This window comes from Nannobrachium achirus (assembly GCF_963921795.1).
Source record: "Nannobrachium achirus genome assembly, chromosome: 6".
Taxonomy (NCBI): Eukaryota; Metazoa; Chordata; class Actinopteri; order Myctophiformes; family Myctophidae; genus Nannobrachium; species Nannobrachium achirus.
The window spans coordinates 14,779,926-14,804,042 of NC_137815.1; the positions used below are offsets into that span (position 1 = coordinate 14,779,926).

Genomic DNA, 24,117 nt, shown 5'->3' on the forward strand with positions numbered 1-24,117 from the left:
AGATAGGTGGGTTATTGCTCTAATGATCCTTATAACAATGTCCTGACAATCAAAATATGTCAGACATGAATGGCACACTGACACTGATCTAGAACAGCACTATTCAACCTGTGGCCCGTGGGCCACATGCAGCCCCTGCAGCATGTCTATGCGGCCCGTCATGGTCATACCAATCAAATATATTTAGTCTATTTTCAGTGTGGACAAATAATTTCTGATGTCAGATTTCAGTTTCTCTGAAAGATCACTTGAAAACTATTTTGTCTTGTTTTATACAAGTCGTTTTTGCTATTTTGTTTGTTCCAAAACAAGAAACATCATCATTTCATCAATAATCATTCTATGATAATATTTTTGTTCAACGGGGTTTGGCCTTATAGATGGATATGTGTCTGTTTTCTCAGTTTTTATACTAGTCATGTAGTGTGTTAGAAATCATCGTTTTGTCTAAAGGGCCATTTATAGTTACGTATGGTTGATTTTGTGTATACGTTTTGGGTGAGAGATTATGTACAGTAAATCCGTCAACATGCATAGTTCCTCCTCTACGTTAAGTCCGTGCCGACCGCTCTCCGTTGGGCCGCACGCCACATTGCGCCTCGCAGCACAGAACAGAATAGCTATAAGCGAAGCATTTAGCCAAAATATGTAGAACCACAAAATTTCTTGACCCTGGTTCTGCTGCCTGTCTGTCGGCAAAGTTGCATCGCGGATTCGCGGTAAATGTAAAACTCCGCAAGGGTACAGATTTAACCACATATGGATCCGGACCCGCTCCATAACACACCCGCTCATATAATTCCCAAGTATATGATGAGCCACTGAGCTAATTAATCAGCTCTTCTTGAGTGCCTCGTCTTGCTGACAGCTGTTGGAGGATAGATGGTGTGTGTGTGACTGTGAGAGTGAGAGAGTGTGTGTGTGTGTGTGTGTGTGTGTGTGCGCGCGCGCGTGTGGGTGAGGAGTCAACAGTCAAGCGTCCTCTTCACGTGGTTGCGCTTGCGACGTTCCTTTTCCCCCGTTTCTTGATACAATATATTTCTCATTGGGATCAGTTTGAGAACCGCTGTCATAGAGCAGAGTTAAAGTAATTTTTATCACTGCTGCGCCTATGTTTGACGGTGGCCGTGGGTACTTCTTGCTACGGATACATCTTGTACGTTGAGTCCGTCCAGTTGGGTGCTGTACGCAAGGGTCCGTATACGGAGCTAAATCATCCGGAGTATTACGTACTGCATGGGAGTCAAACCGGACCAAATGGAGGAAAGTTCTCTCACCCTCCGTTGCTTGTGTATTCCTGCGGTCCTTATGTACTACTATGCATGGTACTTAAATGTCCAAAATAGGATCGTCATTTTTAGCTTGTGGCCCTTGGCCTTTTTGTATTTTGCTGAGTGGCCCCTGAGCCATCATATGTTGAGTAGCCTTGATCTAGAAACTAAACACATGGCGCTTGATTTCAAAAAGGTTGCTGATGCTGACCCCTGTTGTAAGTTGTACACCAGGCCCATTGCAAGATGCTGTAGCATACTCCAGGGGTCTTCAACAGGGGGTCCAGGACCCCTTGGTGTCCTCAAAGCTACTACAGGGGGTCCTCCAAATCTTCCAATCCTATTTATATTAACAACTTGAACTAGAGTGTCCTGAGAACTATAGCCAAAAATAGCCGATCTACAAGCTCACAACGCCTCGAGGCATTGTCTGCGCAAGGCGTTGTGAGCTATTTTTGGCAAAGGGGTTTGGTGTATGGGAAAAAGAGCAGACTAAGTACAGAGTAAAAGGTCAAGTTTGTTAAGTATTGACGGTTCAAGGACATGAATCCAAAATACACTGATGATTGTGCTGTCAAACGATGAAACTATATGAAATCTATGAACAGGTTGTGTGGGGGTCCTTGCTTCATCTCAATCTCTCAACTAAGGGGTCCTCCTTGGCCTGAAAACGTTGAAGACCACTGATCTAGAAACTAAAAACATGGCACTTGATTTCAAAAAAGGTTGCCGACCCCTATTGTTGTTGTACACCAACAGGCCCATTGCAAGATGCTGTACTCTGTCATCTACTCCAAGGGTCTTCAACAGGGGGTCCGGGACCCCTAGGGGCTCCTCAGAGTTACTACCGAGGGTCCTCCAAATCTTTGTCTCCTCTTCCACTTGAACTCTAGTGTCCATATTCTGAGAACTTTGGCCAATTTGGATTTGTAGATTGGCTATTTTCGGCAAAGAGGTTTGGTGTAGAGGGGAAAAAGAGCAGACTTTAAATACAGAGTAAAAGGTCAAGTATTGACGGCTCAAGAGGTTAAATATCTGAAAACACAAACTGACATGAATTCAAAATACACAGATGATCGTGCGGTCAAACAATGAAACGATGGAATCTATGAACAGGTTGTGGGGGTCCCTGCTTCATCTCTCTCTCAGCTAAGGGGTCCTTGACTCCTTGGCCTGAAAACGTTGAAGACCCCTGATCTACTCTCTCTGAGCCACCTCCATTCAAAGCCCCTCCCCCGGGCAGTGACGTATCCCCCCCCAGTCCCCCGGCATGCAGTGCGGTAAACAGACATGGCCGCTCCTGGTGAGAAGACCTCCACAGACAGTACAGTAGAGTCACCACCACCAGCAGCAAGCAGCGAGCAGCAGCAAGCAGCAGTGAACTGAAGCCAGCAGCCCAGCACTGCATCTGGAGCCTCCACGCTCTCCCACACACCCAGCGGACCACCGCCGGACCACCGTCCTCCTCGTCCCCCCCGGTAAGAGAGAGAAGAGAGCTTCATTTATGTTAAGATGACGACTCTTCATGACGTGTTGGTTCAGTTGGTTGGTTGCTGTGGTGGTGGTGGTGTTTTTTTAGCCAGCCCAGGAGGCTAGCAGCAGCTTCCCATAGAACTGGTGGGGATGCAAGCAGTTGCCTCGCAAAGATGGCCGATCCGGTCTGGGTCTATGTGCCGGATACGGAAACGTTTCTTCGCATGGATGTGTGCGTGGTAAATGACCGGATACAGTAGGGCGGGCTCTAGACCGGATCACAGCTGGTCGAGTCGCAATAGGAACCCAGGCTTCCCACGGGTGCTGCGGGAAGCCTTGTTGAAGCTTCCCATAGTAGCTGCTAACCCCCCCCCCCTTTAAACAAGACATGGCCGGAAAATAGCAGACATACAAGCTCACGAGCCGTCGCTTCCGTGACGGCTCGTGAGCTTGTATGTCTGCTATTTTTTTGGCGCGCGACGCCGTCCCACGGCGGAAGTATAGCTGTGGCTTTTAGCCCAAGCTAATTTAGCCACTCCTCTCCTTCCAAGTAAGTGACAGTCAACATTCTTTTTGGACACACTCTGGCAGGAACTTAGTTGTTTTATTTTAAATGAAACTCTTTGTTTCACATCTGTTGAATGCCTGTTCATCAGCAGCTTTGTGTTTTTACGAGTGTCACGTTGTTTTATGTGTTGTTTTTTTGCTTCATGTTAGGGGCGTTGGGGGGAAAAAGGTTGCTGCTGCTGCATTGCTAGTCCACAAGACTGTGCTCTGGCTGGCTACTAGTCTGTCTGGCTTATTGCTGTTACTTTTGGTTGCTAATGCTGGCTATCTAGCCAAGCCAGCTAACCTAGCCAGCCTACTGTACCTGTCAAGTTCAGTGCATTTTGGTGCCAAAGTCTATATGATGCATCATGTGTGCTAGAACACACAGCACTCTTGCAGATTGCCTTTCCCCCAACCCCTAGACTTTCATGGTGCATCAGTGCAATGCACGTTGGAATGAAAGGCAGGCAATGTAACTGGAGTATTTGCATACACTTATCAAGTTTGACACAGGTCTGTGGTTGTAGGCTGTGCTGTCAACAAACAGTTAGATTAGACCCCTTCATTTGACTTTTACATTCTGGCCATGTGTGTTGTCTTTACCCATTTGTATAAAGACTTTAACTAGATATATTTTCATTATATTATAATGCATTATAGCCAAATGTTACTCTAACCTTGTGTTATGATGATACTGTGCTTTTAAAGTAGACAGCAAACTGATTTCCCCCTTTGTCCTCCTTTTTAATGATGTATTTTAAAAGCTGTTATTTATATCTAGTGTGCGTCATTTAAGACCTTATTAATATGTCAATAACCTCAACAGTAGCGCTATCTGCATTGCTGTGACATGAATTTGAATATTACACAGGTTGACTCCAGCACCTTCCAAGGCAGAATTGACAAGTTCACAAGGGTTCTCTGATGCGTATTTTAAGGCTGTATATGTAGCTATTTTATGCAATGTAGACCTAATATTTACTCTGGTTGTCAAACAAGCTTGCGAGGACATGGGGTGAGATATGTTATGCAAGTCAGTTAATTCTCTCAATAATAATTCATGTGGGGATAAAAAGGTAGAAAATGGCAGGTTCAATTATGTTGTCAAATTTGGAGGCAGCCTGTCCGAGCCACAAGAAAAAAAAAATCCTTTTTGGTATAATCTTAATCTACAAAAAATGTTTATTAAGATTAAGCATTAAAATAAAGTTGTCATTGTTAAATATGCACACTGATTAACCATGCAAATTCAAAGGTTGCTTGTGTGCTGCGCTTGGTGATATGATTTCCCCGGCTGGTTCTCTGAATACATGCCAGCTACAATCACCAAAGAATGAAGATGAAAAGGCTAAATGATTTCACTGGTGTTGTTGCTGTCCCCCAGCTCCCAATCTGTGGAAGGGATTACTGAGCTGCGGGAGTGAGTGGTTAACCATGGATAGTGCTTATTGGATTGGATTAATGTGCAGCGGCGAGGACCTCCATAAGTAGCGAGCTGAGGTCCAAATCCTCCATGAGCGGACCCAGGGAAAGCCTAGTCTTAGGCAGACACACATCCTAAACACTTATTGACACTTGTGGAGAAGAACTACAAAAATTACAACTGAAACTGATCTCCCCTGTTTGTGTGTGTGTGTGTGTGTGTGTGTGTGTGTGTGTGTGTCTGTGTCTCCAGATTCTTCTCACCAGCTTGTGTGGCAGCCAGCAATCACCCAAACTGATGAGGATCGGCTGATTGAGTCGAGACCGAGTTCCCTTTTTCACGTTTGTTTGACAAGGTATGGGCTTACAATAAACTGGGCTACTTCTATTCCCAGCCAGGCTTAATACCACACACCAGGGATAGTCAAATAGCTGAACCTGTGGGCCACATTACAAAAAGGGCCAGGGGCCAGTTGATAAAATGACAACAACATTAAGGACGCTCCGTAATTTCTTTCATTGGCGCTAGAGATGCACCGATCAGGTTTTTTGGGGCCGATACCGATCACCGATCAGCTGGAATCAATATCTGCCGATACCGATATTACCGATTGATCAAAGCACCGATATTACCACCGATATTACCGATCGATCACAGCGTGAAATCCATAAATTCTTCTATTGTGTCACTGTCGGAGCATTTATATATTTAATGATTCCTCTTACACAACATTGACATTGTATATATTAATTCAATTCAACTTTATATTTTAAGGTCATGATTTGATTCGATTCTCAATATGATATATTATCGTAAATCATTTTAGTCCTAGGAAAATTCCTCCTCAAGAAAAACAAAACAAAAAGGTTTTCTCATAAAGACAGTGGCAATATTGTCTATCCTTCATTATTTTCAAGGTTATTTGGCTATAATGGTTAATAGCAACAATAATAGGCCAAATAGGCCCTTAAGATTTTCTGTACACTATATACATATTTGGGGTCCTTGCTCTTGGCATGAAAATGTTTGAGAACCACTGTTCTTAAACAATATCAGACAACAACATTTCTGTTTGACTGACCTTCCCAGTTTTTTATTTTTATAGACCTGTTTGCTGGAAAAAACAGGATATGGCAACACTTTTTATAGACCTGTTTGCTTGTTTCTGTCGCAGAAACTAAATGGCAACGCGTCATCCTCCTTACATCTAGTGCTAACGGTTAGCACCTGTGGAAATGACTGTTTTAAACTATATAAGGGAACTTCTCTCACGTCGCAGAGAGAGAGAGAGAGAGAGAGAGAGACGAGCGGAGCCTCGTTAACCCAAAGAGAGAGAGAGAGAGAGAGAGAGACACGAGCGGAGCCTCGTTAACCCAAAGAGAGAGAGAGAGAGAGACACGAGCGGAGCCTCGTTAACCCAACACAGCTGAAAACGCATTCATCTGATCACTCAAATCGTGGATTTTACTTTGAGAAGTCAACACCTACAAAGGTAGAAGTAGGCTACTATTCCAATGGTGTATCCAATATGTTTAAAACAAACAACTTTCATCTCACTCTGTCCCCCTTTCTTCGGTGCATGTCTGTGTGTGGTGTGGGAGGAGGGGGGGGATTAAGTGGCTCACAGACAGAAGTGAACATGGAGCCACACGCACGCACGCGCACACACACACACACACACACACACACACACACACACACACACACACACACACACACACACACACACACACACACACACACACACACACACACACACACACACACACACAAGAGAAGAGAGGAGAACAGAGCTCTCCTTCGTCAGAAGCACGCATGCACAACGCGCACGTGAATCGAACGTCAACGTCCCTTTTGCTTCAATCCCTTGATCGGCTCGCTTTGATCCAATTATGGAAACACCGATCAAAACCGATATGGCCTTGATCGGCCGATCTGATATCGGAACCGATCAATCGGTTCACCTCTAATTGGCGCCTTAAATTGTATGACCTCTATGACAGGTTGTCTTTGATGCTTTCATTGATAAGAGAGATTTTCAGCACTTTCAGAGGCTCATCTATGCTGCTGCTCTGAATAAGTCACACAGTTTCCCTTCCTGGATGATTATTCAGGTAATAGTAATGCAATTAGGCTAAAGATAAGATAATGAAAAGAAGAAATATGTACCGGTATATGAAATGTGTCAAAACTGTGCCACAGGACAGAAGTGGCCTCACTACAGTGTGTTCTGTAAACATGGGAGAATTAAGAGCAATGTGTGCTTATTTACACAAGTTTGCAATCTGGCAAAAATGATTTGACTTTGGTACAGAATTTGATCAAATTAAATTTGTCCTAATCTTAGCCTCTACGAAAAGACCAAGACCAAAGAAAGGCTTTGAGTATGTTCCCTCCGTCCAGGGCAGGCAACCCAGATATAGCTCATACTGTATCCAGAAGTCCTAGAACGGTATTGTTTAAAAAAACAACTAAACTGTTGGATGAATGCAGGAATATCCTGAAACAACGTAATGATCTGACAGCGTTATGGTTCGGTCCATGAGAAGCCTCTTGCCTTCTTTACATTTGTAGAAAGGAAATCAAACTCTTTCCCCGTTTGGGGGACTTTTTGTCAGTTGTCTGTATGTACAGTATATGGGTAGATCCATCACAATCCATGCACTCGACATCTTAACCTCCAGCCATAAACAAGCACTGTGTGCACAGTCAGCAAAATGCCTGCTGGAGTGAAACTAAGTCAAAGTGAAACTCATGAAAATGTGAAAGTTGGATCAACGTGGTTGATTCAATGCAAACTCTGTTACACCAACAAAAACATCCTTTTGAAAATAGGTGTATTTTTAAAGATTGCTTTTTTACATTTAGCCAAAGGAGATATGGCTTGCTTTAAGGCAGTGGTTCTCAACCTTTTCAGGCCGCGACCCCCAAAATAATCATATTTACACTGGGGACCCCCCACCCTGCACAAGCACTTGGAATTGTAGGAGTTGTCATTACATTTAGTTTGACTCGATCTATTCCATTGTGAAAATAGCCGATCTACATGCTCACAACGCCTCGCATTGAGCAGGCATTGTGAGCATGTAGATCTGCTATTTTCACAATTTCAGCTTCTAATATTTACAATTTGACCAATGTTTGACCAGAGGTACTAAAAAGGTCTTCCATCCATCCATCCATCTTCAACCGCTTATCCGGAATCGGGTCGCGGGGGTAACAGTTCCAACTGAGACTTCCAGATTTCCTTATCCTGCGCAACTTCCTCCACTCCCTCTGGGAGTATACCGAGGCGTTCCCAGGCTAGTCTGGAGATATAATCCTTCCATCTGGTCTTAGGTCTGCCACGGGGTCTCCTCCCAGTGGGACGTGCATCGAGGACCTTCCTAGGAAGGCGCTCGGGGGGCATCCGTACTAGATGCCCGAACCACCTAAGCTGACTCCTTTCCAAGTGAAGGAGCAGCGGTTCTACTCCAAGTGTCTCTCGGGTGATTGAACTTCTCACCCTATCTCTTCTGAGAAAACTCATTTCGGCCGCTTGTACCCGAGACCTTATACTTTCGGTCATGACCCACACTTCATGACCATAGGTGAGAGTGGGAACGAAGATTGCTCGAAAGACAGAACTTTGCCTTACGGCTCAACTCTTTTTTTTTCTTCACAACAGTGCGATTCAGCGACTGCAAAACCGCTCCTGCTGCTCCGATTCTCCGGCTGATCTCCTTCTCCGTCTTCCCCTTTCTCTCACTTGTGAACAAGACCCCGAGATACTTAAACTCCTTCACCTGGGGTAATGTCTCATTCCCTACTTGGACTGCACAATCCATCGGTTCCCTGAGAACCATGGCCTCAGACTTAGAGATGCTGATCCTCATTCCGGCCGCTGTACACTCGGCTGCGAACCGATCCAGTGAGAGCTGAAGGTCTTCGACCGATGGTGCCATCAGGACCAAGTCATCCGCAAAAAGCAGTGACTCAACCTTTAGCTCACCAAGCCTTATACCTTCTCCACCACCACTTCAAGTCCTTAAATTGTCACTTTAGAAATGTGCAGATACCCTCTATACACTTGTTAGCATTTAGCTTAACATCTGGGGACCCCCCCAAAATAATTTGAGGACCCCTCTGGGGGTCCCGACCCACATGTTGAGAACCACTGCTTTAAGGAATGGGAACGCTCCTCACTCAGTCAGTGTCCATTTTTAAATGGTGCAAATGACTCATCGGGGTTCAGAGTCTTGCTCAAGGACACTTCGACACTAACTCTGGGGGAGCCCGGGATCGAACTGGGAACCTTCCGGTTGCAAAGTGGCCACTCTATCCCTGAGCCACTGCCAAGCCCCTTTGTGAAGCGACAGCAATTGCTCATGATGTGTCACACAGCTGGATCACTCCAGAGGGTTGTCCCGTGGAGGTGGAGAATGTACTGTATACTGTACGAAGCCTAAGGAGACACGAAAGATATACTTAATGTATCTTCAAGTGCATTTGCTTTTGGCTCCTTGGGACAGATAGATACCTGTATTATCCCACGGGGGAAATTCAGTTGCCCAGAGGCAGCACAGCAGTTTAAGGTTACAAGTTACAAAGAAGTAAGAAAAAGAGTACTGTAGTGTAGTGTACTGTCCAAGAGCAAGCACAAAAAAGAAGAATATAAACAAAGTGTCAAAGCTATTGCAAAAAAAAAAAAAGAATATATACATAAAGTGACCACGAAACATTCAACGCACATAAGTGACACGTCACACACACACAAAAAAAGCTATACTCAAAGCACAACTTAACAGACAGTGCCAAACAAAAAAGTGCACATAACAGTCAGTGCTAGTCAATGCAACACAAGTATCACACCGCCATATCAACACAGCAATTATAGTACACAGTACAACCAACACAACCCAATAGTGCAGGGCCAGAAAAAAGTGACCAAAGTCAGTGCAAATAAATCAAGAATAAATATATTTTCCCCCCTTTTTCAAGCAATAAAGGGAGCCACAGTAAGACAACACAGCAACCCTCACAGGGTTTTTTCTTTTTGAAAAAATAAACTTAAAAAAAAATAATAATAATCTTCAAAAACGGCCGTCGATGACGTCAGCGACGGCAGCAAATCTAGACAGCCTGTTTTGAGAACCTGTGGGATGCTTTTAACCTCCGCCTTCCCAAAACCAGAGAAATGGGACTTGTGAGGATAGAAGGTGCTAGTGGGACCCCAAAAAAAGGTTTTAAAATGGGAAAAGTGAAATTTCATGGTGTATCACCTTTAAGCTTTTTGGGTGTCAGAACCTCAAACACATTGGGGCTGATCAATTGTTTCCCCCACTTTGTAGACAGCTGTGCCTCAACTTGCCCACTTTGAGTTTCTCACTTGCAGTTTAATTCAAAGTAGCCTATCTGAGCCTAACAGCAAGATGCATCCACCACACTGTTCCATCCACCGTCCACAGGCTGTTAACAGCCACCGTTTCATGTGTTGCGATGTTTTCCTTACAAAGATTAACCTTTCGCTATTGTTATATTCACAGAGGAAGTTAAGTTTATGTGGCAAAGAGAGGAGTAAATCTCCCAGCGTGAACGGTCTGTCTCAGTGTGGCCAGTGCCTTCTTCGTTCTCTCTCTTCCTCTGAACAATGTCAGGCCTAACTATTAATTAGATGTCCTCTATTGTGACTGATTTTACTGAAATATTGACTAAGAAAACAGATTTATAAATATACATATATTTAGACTTGTCACCACGCTACTTGATATGCTCACAGCAGCAAGTTTGTCAATGTGAAGACGATGCTATGTCCACCGTTTCTGTAGTGCAGCTTCACCACTGAGCACCACAGTGTGATTTGTAGAGCACATACTGCAGTGACTTACCATCGATAGCTAATGATTGGAACGTCTTGTTTTGGTCAACAGTCTATGTTTCGTCGATATGAGCTATATCTGGGGTTTCGTTGATAGGCCATAATAAGCAGGTGAAATACATTTTAAGTTTTGGTCTTTTTGTATGCTGCAGCTGCATTGAGGAAAAAGAAGAAAACAACAATGTTTGCCTGCCTTATCCTTTAACCACTTAAGCCCTATTCATTGTACAACAAATGTCAAACATAGCCGATCTCAAACCTCAAAAACGTCGCATCACAATACCATTTTTCTTTTACAAATTGTAATATCATCCTTTAACTTTATTTGTGAATGATGTGCCATTCCAAATGCTTTGGTAGCCTTATCTCTAAGAGTAAACAACATTGCATGCTATATCTAAAAAAAAGAAAAGATGCTCAAATTAACGTGACACGTTCATGTTCTGTGATTGCGACCGTTAGGTCGCATTTACTATCAAAACCTCCACCGGCTGTCCGTCCGTCAGTCAGTCAATCTGTCAGTCAGTCACACGTCACACTTTTGCCCTGCTCATATCTCCGCAACCGTTGCCCCGATCCATGCCAAAGTTTTCACACACACACTCCTTGCCTGCCAAACCACAACCTCCACCCATCAATTCTCACATGGCCCTCTTCTAGCGCCACCATGAGGCCGATTCTTCCAAACACATTTTTGGACACTGCTCCTACAATTTTTGCCCTAAAATCACGCAAATCGCTACACAGTATGTCTACACTCATCTCATCAACATGGATATGTCCCATGTAGCGCCACCTTCAGGCCGATTTTTTAAAACACATTTTTGGACACTACTCCTACAGATTTGCCCCTAAAATCACGCAAATTGCTACACAGTATGTCTACACTCATGTCATCAACATGGATCTGTCCCATGTAGCGCCACCATCAGGCCGATTTTTTCAAACACATTTTTCGACACGGCTCCTACAAATGTTGCCCTAAAATCACGCAAATCGGTATACACTTGCTCTACACTGATGTCATCAACATGGATCTGTCCCATTTAGCACCACCTTCAGGCTGATTTTTTCAAACACATTTTTGGACACTGCTCCTACACATTTTGGCCTAAAATCACGCTGCGACCTGATGGTCGCTTATCTCCCGATTAGGGAGTCTTACTGGTTTAAGTTAAAAGCTTTTCAGCTGTAGTTTAAAATAGTTGGCAAGGGCTGGATCCATTTCTGACAAGGATGTGTTTACAAGGAGCTGCAGTAAGCAAGATGAGAGGAAGATGAAGGCTTTTTTCTGGAAAAGAAAACATGAAACAGAAATGGACAACCTTCCTACCTTGTATTTGGACATTTACAATTGCGATTCGGAATTTCACACTATCAGATTTAAAGTCATGCACATTAAGGCTAGGCCAGTGTTAAAGCCTGCTCAATGACTGAAGAAGGTCCATGACAAAAATGTTGCCTTATTTTGCGGGTGATTTCATTTACATACACTTTCATAGTTAAAATAATACCCAGGATTTGACTGTGTCAACTGTACATTTTAAGTTGACAGACAAGCGGTCACTTCAATTTGGACTCACACAGGATGTCAGAAAATGGAAAATCACATCACATGTATTGCTGAGATATCTGTCAGTTTTTATTTTTTCTTAAGCTTTGGTTATTGTCCAATTGCAAGAATCACATACACAAACCAACCAGAACTGAAAGTGGACCTTGCAATGATAGCAGTTAATGTCTATTTATGATCTTCCATGTGGGAGTAGATCTGGTTAAATCATATCAATACACAATTACTGTATTGTCCCAACGTGTTTCATTCAACACTAACATGAGAGGAACAACGTCAGTGTGTTTTTGTTTTGATTATAATGGCTCATGACTGGCCAATGTTTTCATAAATATTGTTCTCTTGCATGCTGGCATTATGCAAGGGTATTACGAAATAAAGGTCTCTAGACACTGCATAATGTAGTTATTACACTAAATAATAATTACCGCCTACTGTCTAAAACTGTAGGAATTGCACATCTCACCTAGATGCCTTCCAAAGCACCAAGGCATTGCCAAACATGAATTTTAATTTTGAGTTGTGATGCAAATCAGGCAGCTAGGTATTTTATAAACGTGCATATTCGTGGCTACTGGCACGTGCTGGCTAATGACCTATATTTAGCATCATTATAGTTCCTGGAATGTAAATTGAAAGGTAAGCAAAGTGCCGAACGCTTGCTTGCCTTCCCCCTCTCAACGTTTTATCTCGGTATCTGTTGATTTGTTCAGAATGTACAGAATGCAACTGGGTGGGGTGGCACTCGGAGGACAGAAAGACCCCAACACAGAGACACACTGGCACAAACACTCCCCGCTTGTGTCAACAGCTCCACACCATAAGCTGCCTTGTAATCTACAGTGACAGAGCAGAGGGGACTCGCCCTCTTTTGCCTGGGCACACGTTGAGTAGCCTGGGATCAATAACACTTTCGGGTTTCTTTTTTATTTTAAATGTAATCTTTATTTGCAGATTATCACATACAAATACAGTGCAAGGTTTACAATATCACATCATATCAAATGTCACATTCCAGTCCATTTCAAAGTTAGTTATTATTGTTGCCATCCTGTTGGGTATTGTATTCAGTCCATTTTTCCCATTTCTCAAGGAATAGTTCTTCTTGTAGCCTGAGTTTGTGGGTAAATCTCTCCATCAAATACTTTTCCTCCACAATGCACAGCCACTGCTCACAAGTTGGAGGGTCATTTTTGTACCACAATCTTGTGATTGCTTTTTTGCTGGCTGCCAGCAACACATTGACTAGATACATGTCTTCTCTATGCGTGTTTTCGGTATTTCTTATTTCAGTATCTCCCACTTTCGGGTTTCTGATCCGGTCTGAGACAAAATTATTCCTCGTTTAAAATCGTTTGCTATGTTCATCTTTTATTCTAACTCCAATTGATTTGCTTTATGTGGGGAACAAAACAATGCCAACAGAAACCACATTATTATTCTTTCTAAACCGGATCACACGGCTCTGTTAACTTTAGACGAATACCAGGCTTTCCTCCGCGGTGGAAACTCTGGTGATGTGAGGTTACTCGTTGTGTGTTTTTGTTGCTGGCGGTGGTCGTGGACGCATACAGGAAGAGTGGGCACATACACATTGCGGACACCTCAATGCTAAATTGGCTATTGTTTCCTAAGTGTAAAATGACTATTGTTTTCTAAATGTACAAATGATGAAGGAATTGGAAAATGGTCTGAAATATACACGATTTGAACATGCACAGTAGGCCAACATCATTATCAGACCAAAATGTACCCTTCAACTTCTTGTTTATGTCATAATGACTGGCTGGCCACAGGTGTTGTAGCAATTGTAGAAGTAATATTAGGCTTTAAATGTCAAATGTTCAGATACTTTAAATCAGTGGTTTTCAAACTTTTTCGTTCCAAGTACCCCAAAATTGTATTGTATTTTGCTGTGGACCCCCATCTGAAAATGGTTTGTGCCAGGGACCCCAGAAGAGAAGATTTGTTCCCAGCAAAACTAGTTCATGTCATCCACATCAGTTGAACCAATATGCATTGGCTATTTGAAAAGAGAAGCTACTATTTTCAAAGGATATTAAAAAAAGAAGAAAAGAAAAGAAAAAAACAGGAATATTGTATGTTCAAACAGGAATATTGTATGTTACATTGCAAAACATCTTGTCAGACGAGGGTCTGCGGCCAATTATACATAAATTTGGGTGTCCTTGACATGGTAAAAGTTTGAGAACTGCTCATTTACAGTAAAGGCCTCTCCATACTTCGACCGAAATGTTCGGTGAGTTGTGTTTTCCGACGTGCAAATTTCCGAACTCTCGTTCGGTCCAATGCTTTTCAGAAGTCCCGAGGGATATAATTTTATGGTAGAAAAGGACCTTTTGACCGAAAACGGCGGTTTCAGTCAAAGTATGGACAGGCCTTTACAGAGGACTGTCCCCTTTTGGGAGCAGGGGGGGGGGAAACGTGTGTGTCTCCTGGCCCCCGGGTCAATGAATAAGGAATCCAACGTCCTGGTGGTGAAGCTACTACTACTCTGTCGTATGATGGGTCGCATGGCCAGTGGGTTGCCTTGTCAGTGAGGGCTCGTAGATTTATATGCGTCGGGCCAGCTTGCTTTCTTATTGACCATATTCACACCGCAGCCATTTTGGATCAAATGACCACATGGGGTGGTAACATGCCTGAGCCTGCATTACAAACCATTGTAAACAATGGAACGATGGTCCCAAAATCGGAGTTCTTTTCAACCAATTTCTTTTGACCAAATTGACAAATGGGCAGATGAAAACATCAACATCTCCAAAAGGATTCAAAATAAGGGCTCTACAGTAATTAGATTGCAGGGTACATCCACAATATTCAAGGTAAGTTAGGTTGCAACATTACTGTGTACAAAGACTTGCTATCTGTGCAGTGCTTGCTTATTAACTATTTGTTAACAACAAATAAAACAATGTTGGCATGGAAACATCAGCAGCTTGATGCTTATATCTACTTACAGCTATAACTGACATTACGGCAATTAATGTTACAATGTTAATGTTCACTGCACAGATACTGTAGTCTTTGTACACAGTAATGTTGCAACCTAACTTAACTTGAATATTGTGGATGTCACTGTAGAGCCCTCATTTTGAATCGTTTTGGGGATGTTGATGCTTTCATCTGCCCATTTGTCAATTTGGTCGAAAGAAATTGGTTGAACAGAACTCTGGGGACCATCGCTCCATTGTTTACAATGGTTTGTAATGCAGGCTGCCACCCCATGTGGTCATGTGAACCAAGATGGCCCTGGTGTTTCCAAACTTTTCAGTTCAAGACCCGAAAGTGAGATTAGACATTTCCCCGGGACCCAAACTAGTGAAAACAGCTAGATCTGCTATTTTCACTACTTCTTAAACACTTCTTGTTGTCTAATTCATGTAATTTCTTAGATTTCAATTTTATTTATTAATGGAATTACTTAAAATAATTGCAATTATTTACTATTCTGTCCCTATCGGGACATAACTTGAATGGCACCGAGTCGGCTGAAGCGGACTTCGCAACGCTCGACACGGCGACTCGCTCGCTTTGGCCTGCTCAGTGTTTCACGTGGCTCAAGTCTGCTTGAGACGGCACGTCTCCGTTGCGGTTTGGTCAATTAACTATCCTTGTTTTCTCAAAAACTATTGGCGGTGTCCATGTTTTTTTCAGCCTTGCATTCAGGGAACGCAAGGGCTGTGCTTGCAAGAAGGGCGCTACGATTCACTATACAGGTAGTAGACCTTATTCACACCGCGGCCATCTTTGATCACATGACCATGTCGGGTAGCAAGCAGCCAATCAGAAGCTCAAAACAGCATTTTGGGTAAGGCAAGACCCGCGTGTATCAAAAACAGCATCCCGATTCCAGCAGTGGAAGCTTGTGATTGGCTGAACCGGAGGTAGGGAGCGCTCCGTTGTGTTCCCCTGGACCGCGCGGAGGTGCCGAAAGTTGGGGGGCTGAAGATTTACTATTCTGTCCATAACGGCACATAAGTCGGTAACGGCGCTGAGTCGGCTCATGCTACCGTCGCAACGCTCGCTCGGCGGTGTCTCACGTGGCTCATGGTCGCCTGAGACGGCGCGCCTCCGTCATCTCCACCGAAAACAAGCGCTCCGCCCTTGGTCCATTGTTGGAACCGGGATGCAGTTTTGATTCACGCGCAAGACCCACCCGCAGAAGCTTCTGATTGGCTGCTTGCCACCCTATGTGGTCATGTGATCAAAGATGGCCGCGGTGTGAATAAGGTCTATTACGCGCACCGAACGCAGCACTTGCACGCTCTGCTGGCGCATGTAATTAAAAACAAAATTAAGGGACCCGTAAAATTGTGTCCGTGTGGCCCACAGTATGGGTGGTTTGGGATTATAAGTTGGGGGGGTCCCCCGGCCGCGCTGACAACAGACTCCTGTTCTGTTACATTGTAGCGGAAAGAATGTCGGAAAGGGCCGACGCTGACGTCAGGGGGGAGCAGCAGCAGCAGCGCAGCAGCAGCAGAGTGTCCGGCGCCACCAGCAGGCAGCAGCAGCAGCACATCAAGCAGCAGCAGCTCCTCATCCAGCGGGGAGGAGGAGGAGACGGAGGAGGAGCAGCAGGCAGCAGCTCCACAGCAATGGCGACCGTTGCAGCGGAGCGGAGATCCCTGCCTAGTCCGGAGATAATGCTGGGACAGCCTTGGAGCAACTGGGTCGACGCCGCCAAACTCCACGGCAACGACGGTGAGTTGAACGCGAAGAGAGTGAGTCGCTCTCCAACGGCTCCCAACGGCCGGCCCCGGGAGCGATCCGATCGCACCGTTCCGACTTATTATTATATATAACCCGGCGAGACAGCGTGACATTATGTATAAAACCCAACGCGGATGGCTCGCTCTCTTCTGTTGGGCACTGGGGCTTTTTTTGTGTGTTTTGGTTTGATAGCCTCCCCCCCGATTTCATTGCATGCCGTTTTGAACGGGGGGGAGAATGAGCTGTGAAAGAAGAAACGCTACTGGTAGCAACATACACGAGCTGGCTGGCGAGGCGAGCAAGTGCAACTATTTATTTGAAGTGTGGCGACTGACTGACGGATTGACTCGTTTTTTTTTTATAGGTGCTGCTGATTCGGAGGAAAGTTTCAAAGACCTCGGGAAACATCGAGAAGCCATGCGTCTGTACAGAGAAGGTGAGCGTTTTTTATTTTACTGTGACCCGACAAGGTGTTATTTTGAATCTGGTGGCTCTTCTCGCATATTTACAGAAGTGTGACTCCGCGCGTGCACCCACACGCACACGGATTAATAATTGAGATGTCAATATCACAGTTTATTGAAGATCAATAGTCTATCATAAATTCAATTGACTTCAGCAAGGAGCCAAAATCAATTAAATGGTTTTTTAGCGTTCTGTCATTTGCTGATATTTTCTGTTGTAACAAAACAAGTTTATTGGCAACGGTTTGAACTCCCCAGTCCAGACTAGGCCTACATGTAACAATGACCCACTGTTATTATTCTATTAATGGCATTCGGAGTGTTGCTGTATGTGTGGTTGGCCAGTTTTGACATCATTGCTAATATTAGATAATTTAAAAAAAAGAAAAACACTGCCACTATATTGCTTCTTTCCTAACTTTAAAGAAAAGCCATTGTAGTTTTGTATCAAATTCATCAATGCTTCCATTGATGAATGTGCATGGGGAATATGGGGGTGCAGACATTCTGATTGTCATAATTAGGTGAAAAGAAGTGCTCTGTTTGGAATATGACTTTGGAGAAATGGTTGTATTCCTTACAGTAGTGGCGTTTCCATAAAGCCACTTTTTGCGCATTAACGGCTTAATCGCAAAATGTTTTTATGGAAACACTTCAAAATGCGAATAAACTTTCATTATCCGCAAAAAAAGTTATCCGCTTGGAGGAGGAGGATTTTGAGCCTTTATCGAATAAACTAAATGCGCTTAAGTGAATGGAAACGGGTCAGACAATACATGCGAATAGATGATGACGTTCTAGGTCCATTTCCTCATCCCCTGCCGCTTTGTCCATGGTATAGCGTTAGCCCACAAAACAAACCTGTTGTTTGTTACACACGGAGTGACACGGACCATGTGTAAATTCCTCCCGTTTTCACCTCAAGCCATCGGTGGCGAGCGAACCCTTCCTCATCCCACGGTGTTGCGTGCCTGACGTGCCCAATCTACAAGCTCACAGGCACAGCAGCAGCTCGCATCCACGTCTCCGCGCCGCGTTGAGAGCTTGCAGATCGGCCACCTGACCTTCCAGAGGACGCTAAAACTTGCACTGCAACTGCAGCGACGCAACCGCGGTTTTCCCGGTGAACCGGTAGCTTTATGTATTGAGAGGAACTCTTGTCAATTTCTTAAGAGACTCGTCGCCAATTGTATTTAAAAGTTATTTGGGGCCATGATGATGATAACACCTTCTTCCCACTACTAGACAGCGACCGAGTCACAGCAGTCAGACGTGCAGACGGTGCAGTGCTCAGGTTCTGTCTGATAAAAATCAGCCCGATCAACTCTTGCGACGTCGCTAATTCGAATGACACCCGCAAATGGAAACATGCTAAATTCGCTTTGTCTTAATGCGTATTTCTGATAATACGCTTCCCTAATTCGAATAAGTTTATGGAAACGCCACTAATGCCATGAGCTTATGTTGGCACATCTTGACCCCACGGCCCAAGCATGAGAGGTTTTTGATTGTTTGGTTGAAGAGGTTGCATAGGAAAAAGTACAGTTTCGTGACAGTACAAATCACTGGTACAAGGTCAACTAAAAGGAGATACTAGTAAGCTTTTCGGCTTGTTTACACATGAACCTCATATCAACAACTCAACACTCATTTTCCTTAAAAGTTACTGTTATTTACACTGGGCGCACATTTGAAGAAAATTACAAAATATATAGGAAAATAACTACGTGAAAAATCAGAGTTGGCACAAGTTATGCATGGATATTGAATGTAAACTTCTATGAAGGCGAATTACCTGTTGACTACCCTAAGTGCCTGTGTGTTGCACTCCAATCTAATGACAGATCCTATGTTTGTTGTTTGCCGCGCTGCACTGATTTAGAAGCCAACATGTTGCATCGACGGGGAGAATAAATTAAGCTCAAACTCCATGTTGTACCATTAATGAGGATTAGACCATTTGCAATGTGACAGAACTGATCTTTATCTTGATAAAACCTCAGATTAATAGTACATTTACATTATACTATTACAAGGACAACACTCCTAAACACTTCTGGCTCCCTAACATTCAGTGGTGTGTTCTAGACTTTTTTTGAGGGCATACTATAATCTATGATCCGCGGCTATTCCTGTGGCCAGGACATACACCACCAGTGCATAATGCCTATCAGATTCGCTACTTTGAAAGGTTCACAAGGGCATACGCTTTAAAAAAAGAAAAGAAAAAAATCTTCACAGCATACTCCGTATATACCGCGTGACAGGTAGAACACAGCACTGCAAACATTGCTGTAAGAAGTTAAGAACTGCAGATTAACTTCCAGTTTTCTACCGTAAACTGAAGACTGACCTCTTCAGACTCCATCCTTAGCCCCACTTGACATAGTCTTGACGAACATGCAGCACTTTTAGGTATTTTTGTACATTGGTATATTGTTAAGATCTGATGTTAGGTTCTTGGTTTACCTGTAATCCTAGTTTACTGAAGCACTACACTATCTCTGCATTTGAATTGTGTTTACATAAGTCACCTTGGATAGATAAAGAACGTCTGCTAAACGCCTAAATATCAGACTAGTGTATTGATCCAGGAAATCTCGCCACCTTGCCTGTGAATGCAGTTTTCATCTGGCTAATCTGTCTTTATTCCTGCCTTATTGGGCAATGGAATGGAAAACCCCTGTTAGTGATGTAACAAAACAAGAGGGTGTCACGCAACATACGTCATCAGCTGAAACTATCCTGCAGCAACACACACACACACACACACACACACAGCACCGGACCTTTAAGCCACAGAAAAAGGCGTTTGGGAGAGGTTAATGCTGGAGTTCTCCTCTTTGGAAATCCCTTGTGTAAAGTCTAGCCACCTTCTTTAACATCCCAGAAAAAGGAAGGTTAAACTAGGGATGGGACAATATGAAACTTGCATGTCACGATTATTGTGGCAAACATAATTACGTTTAACGATATTATCGCGATAATCAAAATATGCTTTAAACCTAAAGGGTACTTTTGTTTAACCACTTGAACTACTTATTTATATCCATTGCACAACGCTCTTACCAACAGAACTGATTTTCCAGCTAACATTGCATTGCATACTACAGAGTATAAATTAGGTTCTAGAATTAGAATAATCTTCCATAATAAACTACGTTGAGTTGCAGCCACAAGCATCCTGCTTCGTTGATCAATCAGCAATATCTTGCCCCAAGTTTCAGACAAATAAGGTGGGACAAATATGTGTAAAACTGTCTGTTACAGTTAACACCAGTTGACTAGTAAACACAACATTTAAGTACAATGATAATCGTTCAGTTACTACTACACCATGAAATGTAACCTCATGTTTGATACCGTAGATGGAGTTTGATGTATGCAGTCAAATACACATAAGATAATGTTTGTTAGTATTCCTTGCCGCCGGTAAAAAGTGAGTGATATTGGAAATAATTTGAGCCATTGAAGAAATGTGAGGCCCAAGATCAGATGATGCATTTGTGTGTTTGAGAGGAGGGACCAAAACAAATGTGTTTTTTTTAGATGGCCTTTTTTCGTTTTTCTACATCAAAATATTGACTTGCGTTACATTCGTTGGTTTCCATTTGAACCCTTCTGAAAATGCATGGAAGAGTAGGATTGGCAAAATGTCACATAAAACAGCCATCATGAAAAGACCTACACCTGTGACGTCATCAATGTGCGTCCAGCCTAGGCCTGGGGCGGTATCGACATTTTGTTACCGCGATTACCGTCTTCCCATTTACCGACGGTACTGCGGTAATTACCGCACCCCCGTATCTATTAATTAAGGTTCGGCGATAAGCCAAAATATTGCAATCATCTTCCCTAAAGTCGCCTCTCCACAGTGGAGAGGCGACACAGCCTGACCGCCCGAGTTATACTTCTCCGTACAGCACAGCGGGTATGGCTTTGAAAGGAGCAGATCTACAAGCTCACAACACATTGCATCCGCGACGCGTTCTGAGCTTTTAGATCTGCACTGTCGGGTTACCATAGTAACGTAGGCTAGCTAGTAGGCTTTTCAGACACAAACAGCTGTGTGAACAAACCAGAAGAGGACGGGTAGTCAGATCGTGTACAGTGATTCTGTAAACTCACGTCACGTCTCAACTCTCAAATCCCAGTGATTGAGTGCTGCTATATACAGGTTTTAGTTACAAGACTTGACAGAAAAGGTTATAAAATCTCCGACGCGCCGCCGAACGGGCACAACGTGCGACGCGATGGAAAAAGTAAAATAGTTTCACTTTCGGTTTTAGTCCACGCGGCCCGCGCTCCGCCAGTAATCCGTATGAATAAAAAAAGATATGCCACAACACAAGGTATGTATTAACATCCTTGTGTCGTGTGGATTGCAAAGAAAGTTTACGCTGCTCTGTACTCCTCTACGCAGGCAGCAGCAGTGACTGTCTGTGTCTCTGAGAGTGAGAGTGACGTATGTGGCTTCCAAACTGTGGTACACGGCCCAGAGCAGAGCGGCATGGAGCGCATGCGGTCCTCGCTTCTCCCCTGTTTTAAAACTCGCTTGTTTTCCAATAAAAAATAGACTTTTTTTTGTCTTTTTTTACCGCGGTAAGCACACTGACACCGCGGTAGACCTCGGTTTACCGCGGTACGGCGGTACGGCGGTTACCGTGTCCAACCCTACAGCCTTCACTTTCTTTCCGCAGGGGAAGAGGTTGCTTGCGCTGTGGTCTGCCTGTCGGTGCACGCATGTAACGGTGCATTTGCATTGGCTAACAATGGGGCTTGTGTGTGTGTACACACAGTGGGGCTGTTGCGCAATTTACGCACAGTAGCAAATAATTGGTGTCTCAAAGGTTTATCGTGACCCCAAGAATGTAAACTCATCGTAGCCACATGTTTATTGGCAAACAATAGAAATGCAGTAGGTTCAATACAGGATTTAGGGAAGGATTACAGTAAAATGCAGTTTTTCTTGTTGAAGCAACATTGCTTTTAGAAAAATGGACCGAATGTTTGTCTCCGGGTCAAGGGGAATGGCTCTCAGCAGAAAGACAGAGAGACTGATGGGTCACTTTAGATTCAAGGCTGTAATGTAATGTCTCTTGCAGTCCCAGGCAGCGACTCACAGCTCTCTTCCAGTTACCTGACTGCTTTCCCCACAGAACTGTCATCAGTGTCGCTGAGTTCATTCTCTCCCCGTGTGCTCCTTGTGGCCTCAGTGTGTTCTTATTCATCGCTCTGTCTTGCTGTTTAAGAATCGGTATGGAGCGCGGGTATTACGAGTGGATGACTACATGTCTTTGCCGTGACTCACCACCAGATATCTCCCCTGGTATAACAGCCATTCCAGCACACACGCAAATACACACGCACACACACCCACACACAGCTCATCGTGTAAACGTGACCAGCAGCTAATTAGTTCCCCCTCCTCGAGATCAAGCTCACTTTATAATTTTACTGTGGCAGGAGTCAAAGTCATGTTTGCTGTGGAAGCGTGGTGCCAATGTCACGCAGGTCAGATTCTGCTGGCATTTGTGTGTGCGTGTGTGTGTGTGTGTGTGTGTGCATGCATGTATGTGTGTGTGTGTGCGTGCAGCCAGCCAGCCTGTGTGCTGCTGAGAAGCAGCCAGAGCTGCTACTGCTGCACCTAGATCATTCATCACTGCCACGGATGAGGACGCAGAAATTAACTGGACTCTCGTTCTTCTGTCTCATACAGGCTTTTCGCTCTCTCTCTCCTTGTGCACAGGTCCTCCACTCTGTGCTCCCTTTGTCTGGCCCGGGCCTGTATCTTTGCTCCGTTTCACCCATTCATTCTTTAGGTTTTTTTTTTCCCCTTCATGTTCTCTTGCTTACTCGCTCTCCCTTCCATATTCTCATTCTCCATCTCTCCCGCGTGCCTCCTCGACTACCTCTCTCTTTTCATCTCCTCCCCGCACAAGACGAAAACGAGGAGAGTGAGAATACCCCCCCTTCCCCTTCCCTCCCCTCCCGCGTCACAATGGCGTTCTACCACTTTTCAAGTCAGGCCATTTCAGCGGTACAGTGGGTGCCAGTGCACTGAATGCAGAGTGCCGAGGCCTTTTTTTTCTTCTTTTTTGCCCAGAGAGCCCCGTTAGAAGGAACAGCCCAGCCCACAGTGAACAACAGTAGCAGCTAGGAGTGGGGTTTTTGTTTTGACCCCTCCTGCAGATTTCTTTTGCCAGGAAACCGTGTCCGCTCAACTGGGGTCCCAGACCAGTGCGTTTCAGAGAAGGAACTGGGAGAAGCATTGAGTTAATTGAGGACACACTTCCAAAGAAAAAATGGTTTACATCTCAGCATCATTGATTAAAGTTCTCAAGTCACCACGACTGACTTCAGTCATTTGGATTCCATAGAACAGGGGTCTTCAGTGTTTTCAGGCCAAGGACCCCTTAGCTGAGAGAGAGATAAAGCAGGGACCCCCACTACGTATTGTATAAAATTGTGTTGTTGCAGATTAAAAATGTTCGTGGATTTCTTAAGACAGCTTAGACTTGTTTGACAACAATATCATCAGTGTAGGTTGTTCATGGTTTAATGTGCCTTTTAATCATTGAACCACTTGAACCGTCAATACTTAGTCTGATCTTCTTTTCCCTCTACACACCAAACAAACCTCTTTGCCAAGAATACCGATCTACAAGCTCACAACGCCTCGCACTGCGAGGCGTTGTGAGCTTGTAGATCGGCTATTCTTGGCTAATGTTCCACACAAAATGGGGATAGCCTACTTGGGTTGAAGTGGTTAG

The 24,117-nt window shown here is 44.1% G+C and overlaps 1 protein-coding gene across 2 annotated transcripts in view; it reads left to right on the forward strand.

Annotated features, from left to right (window-relative positions):
• The first annotated feature begins 2,610 nt into the window (after positions 1–2,610).
• The window catches only part of atxn7 (ataxin 7), a 55,101-nt gene continuing 33,594 nt past the window's right edge, over positions 2,611–24,117 (forward strand). For both annotated transcript variants that reach the window (XM_080727690.1, XM_080727691.1), the window contains exons 1-4: positions 2,611–2,749; positions 4,969–5,071; positions 16,581–16,871; positions 17,245–17,316. In XM_080727690.1, coding sequence (XP_080583816.1) covers positions 16,589–16,871; positions 17,245–17,316 — 355 coding nt within the window. In that variant the 5' untranslated portion in view covers positions 2,611–2,749; positions 4,969–5,071; positions 16,581–16,588. The remainder of the gene's footprint in view (positions 2,750–4,968; positions 5,072–16,580; positions 16,872–17,244; positions 17,317–24,117) is intronic.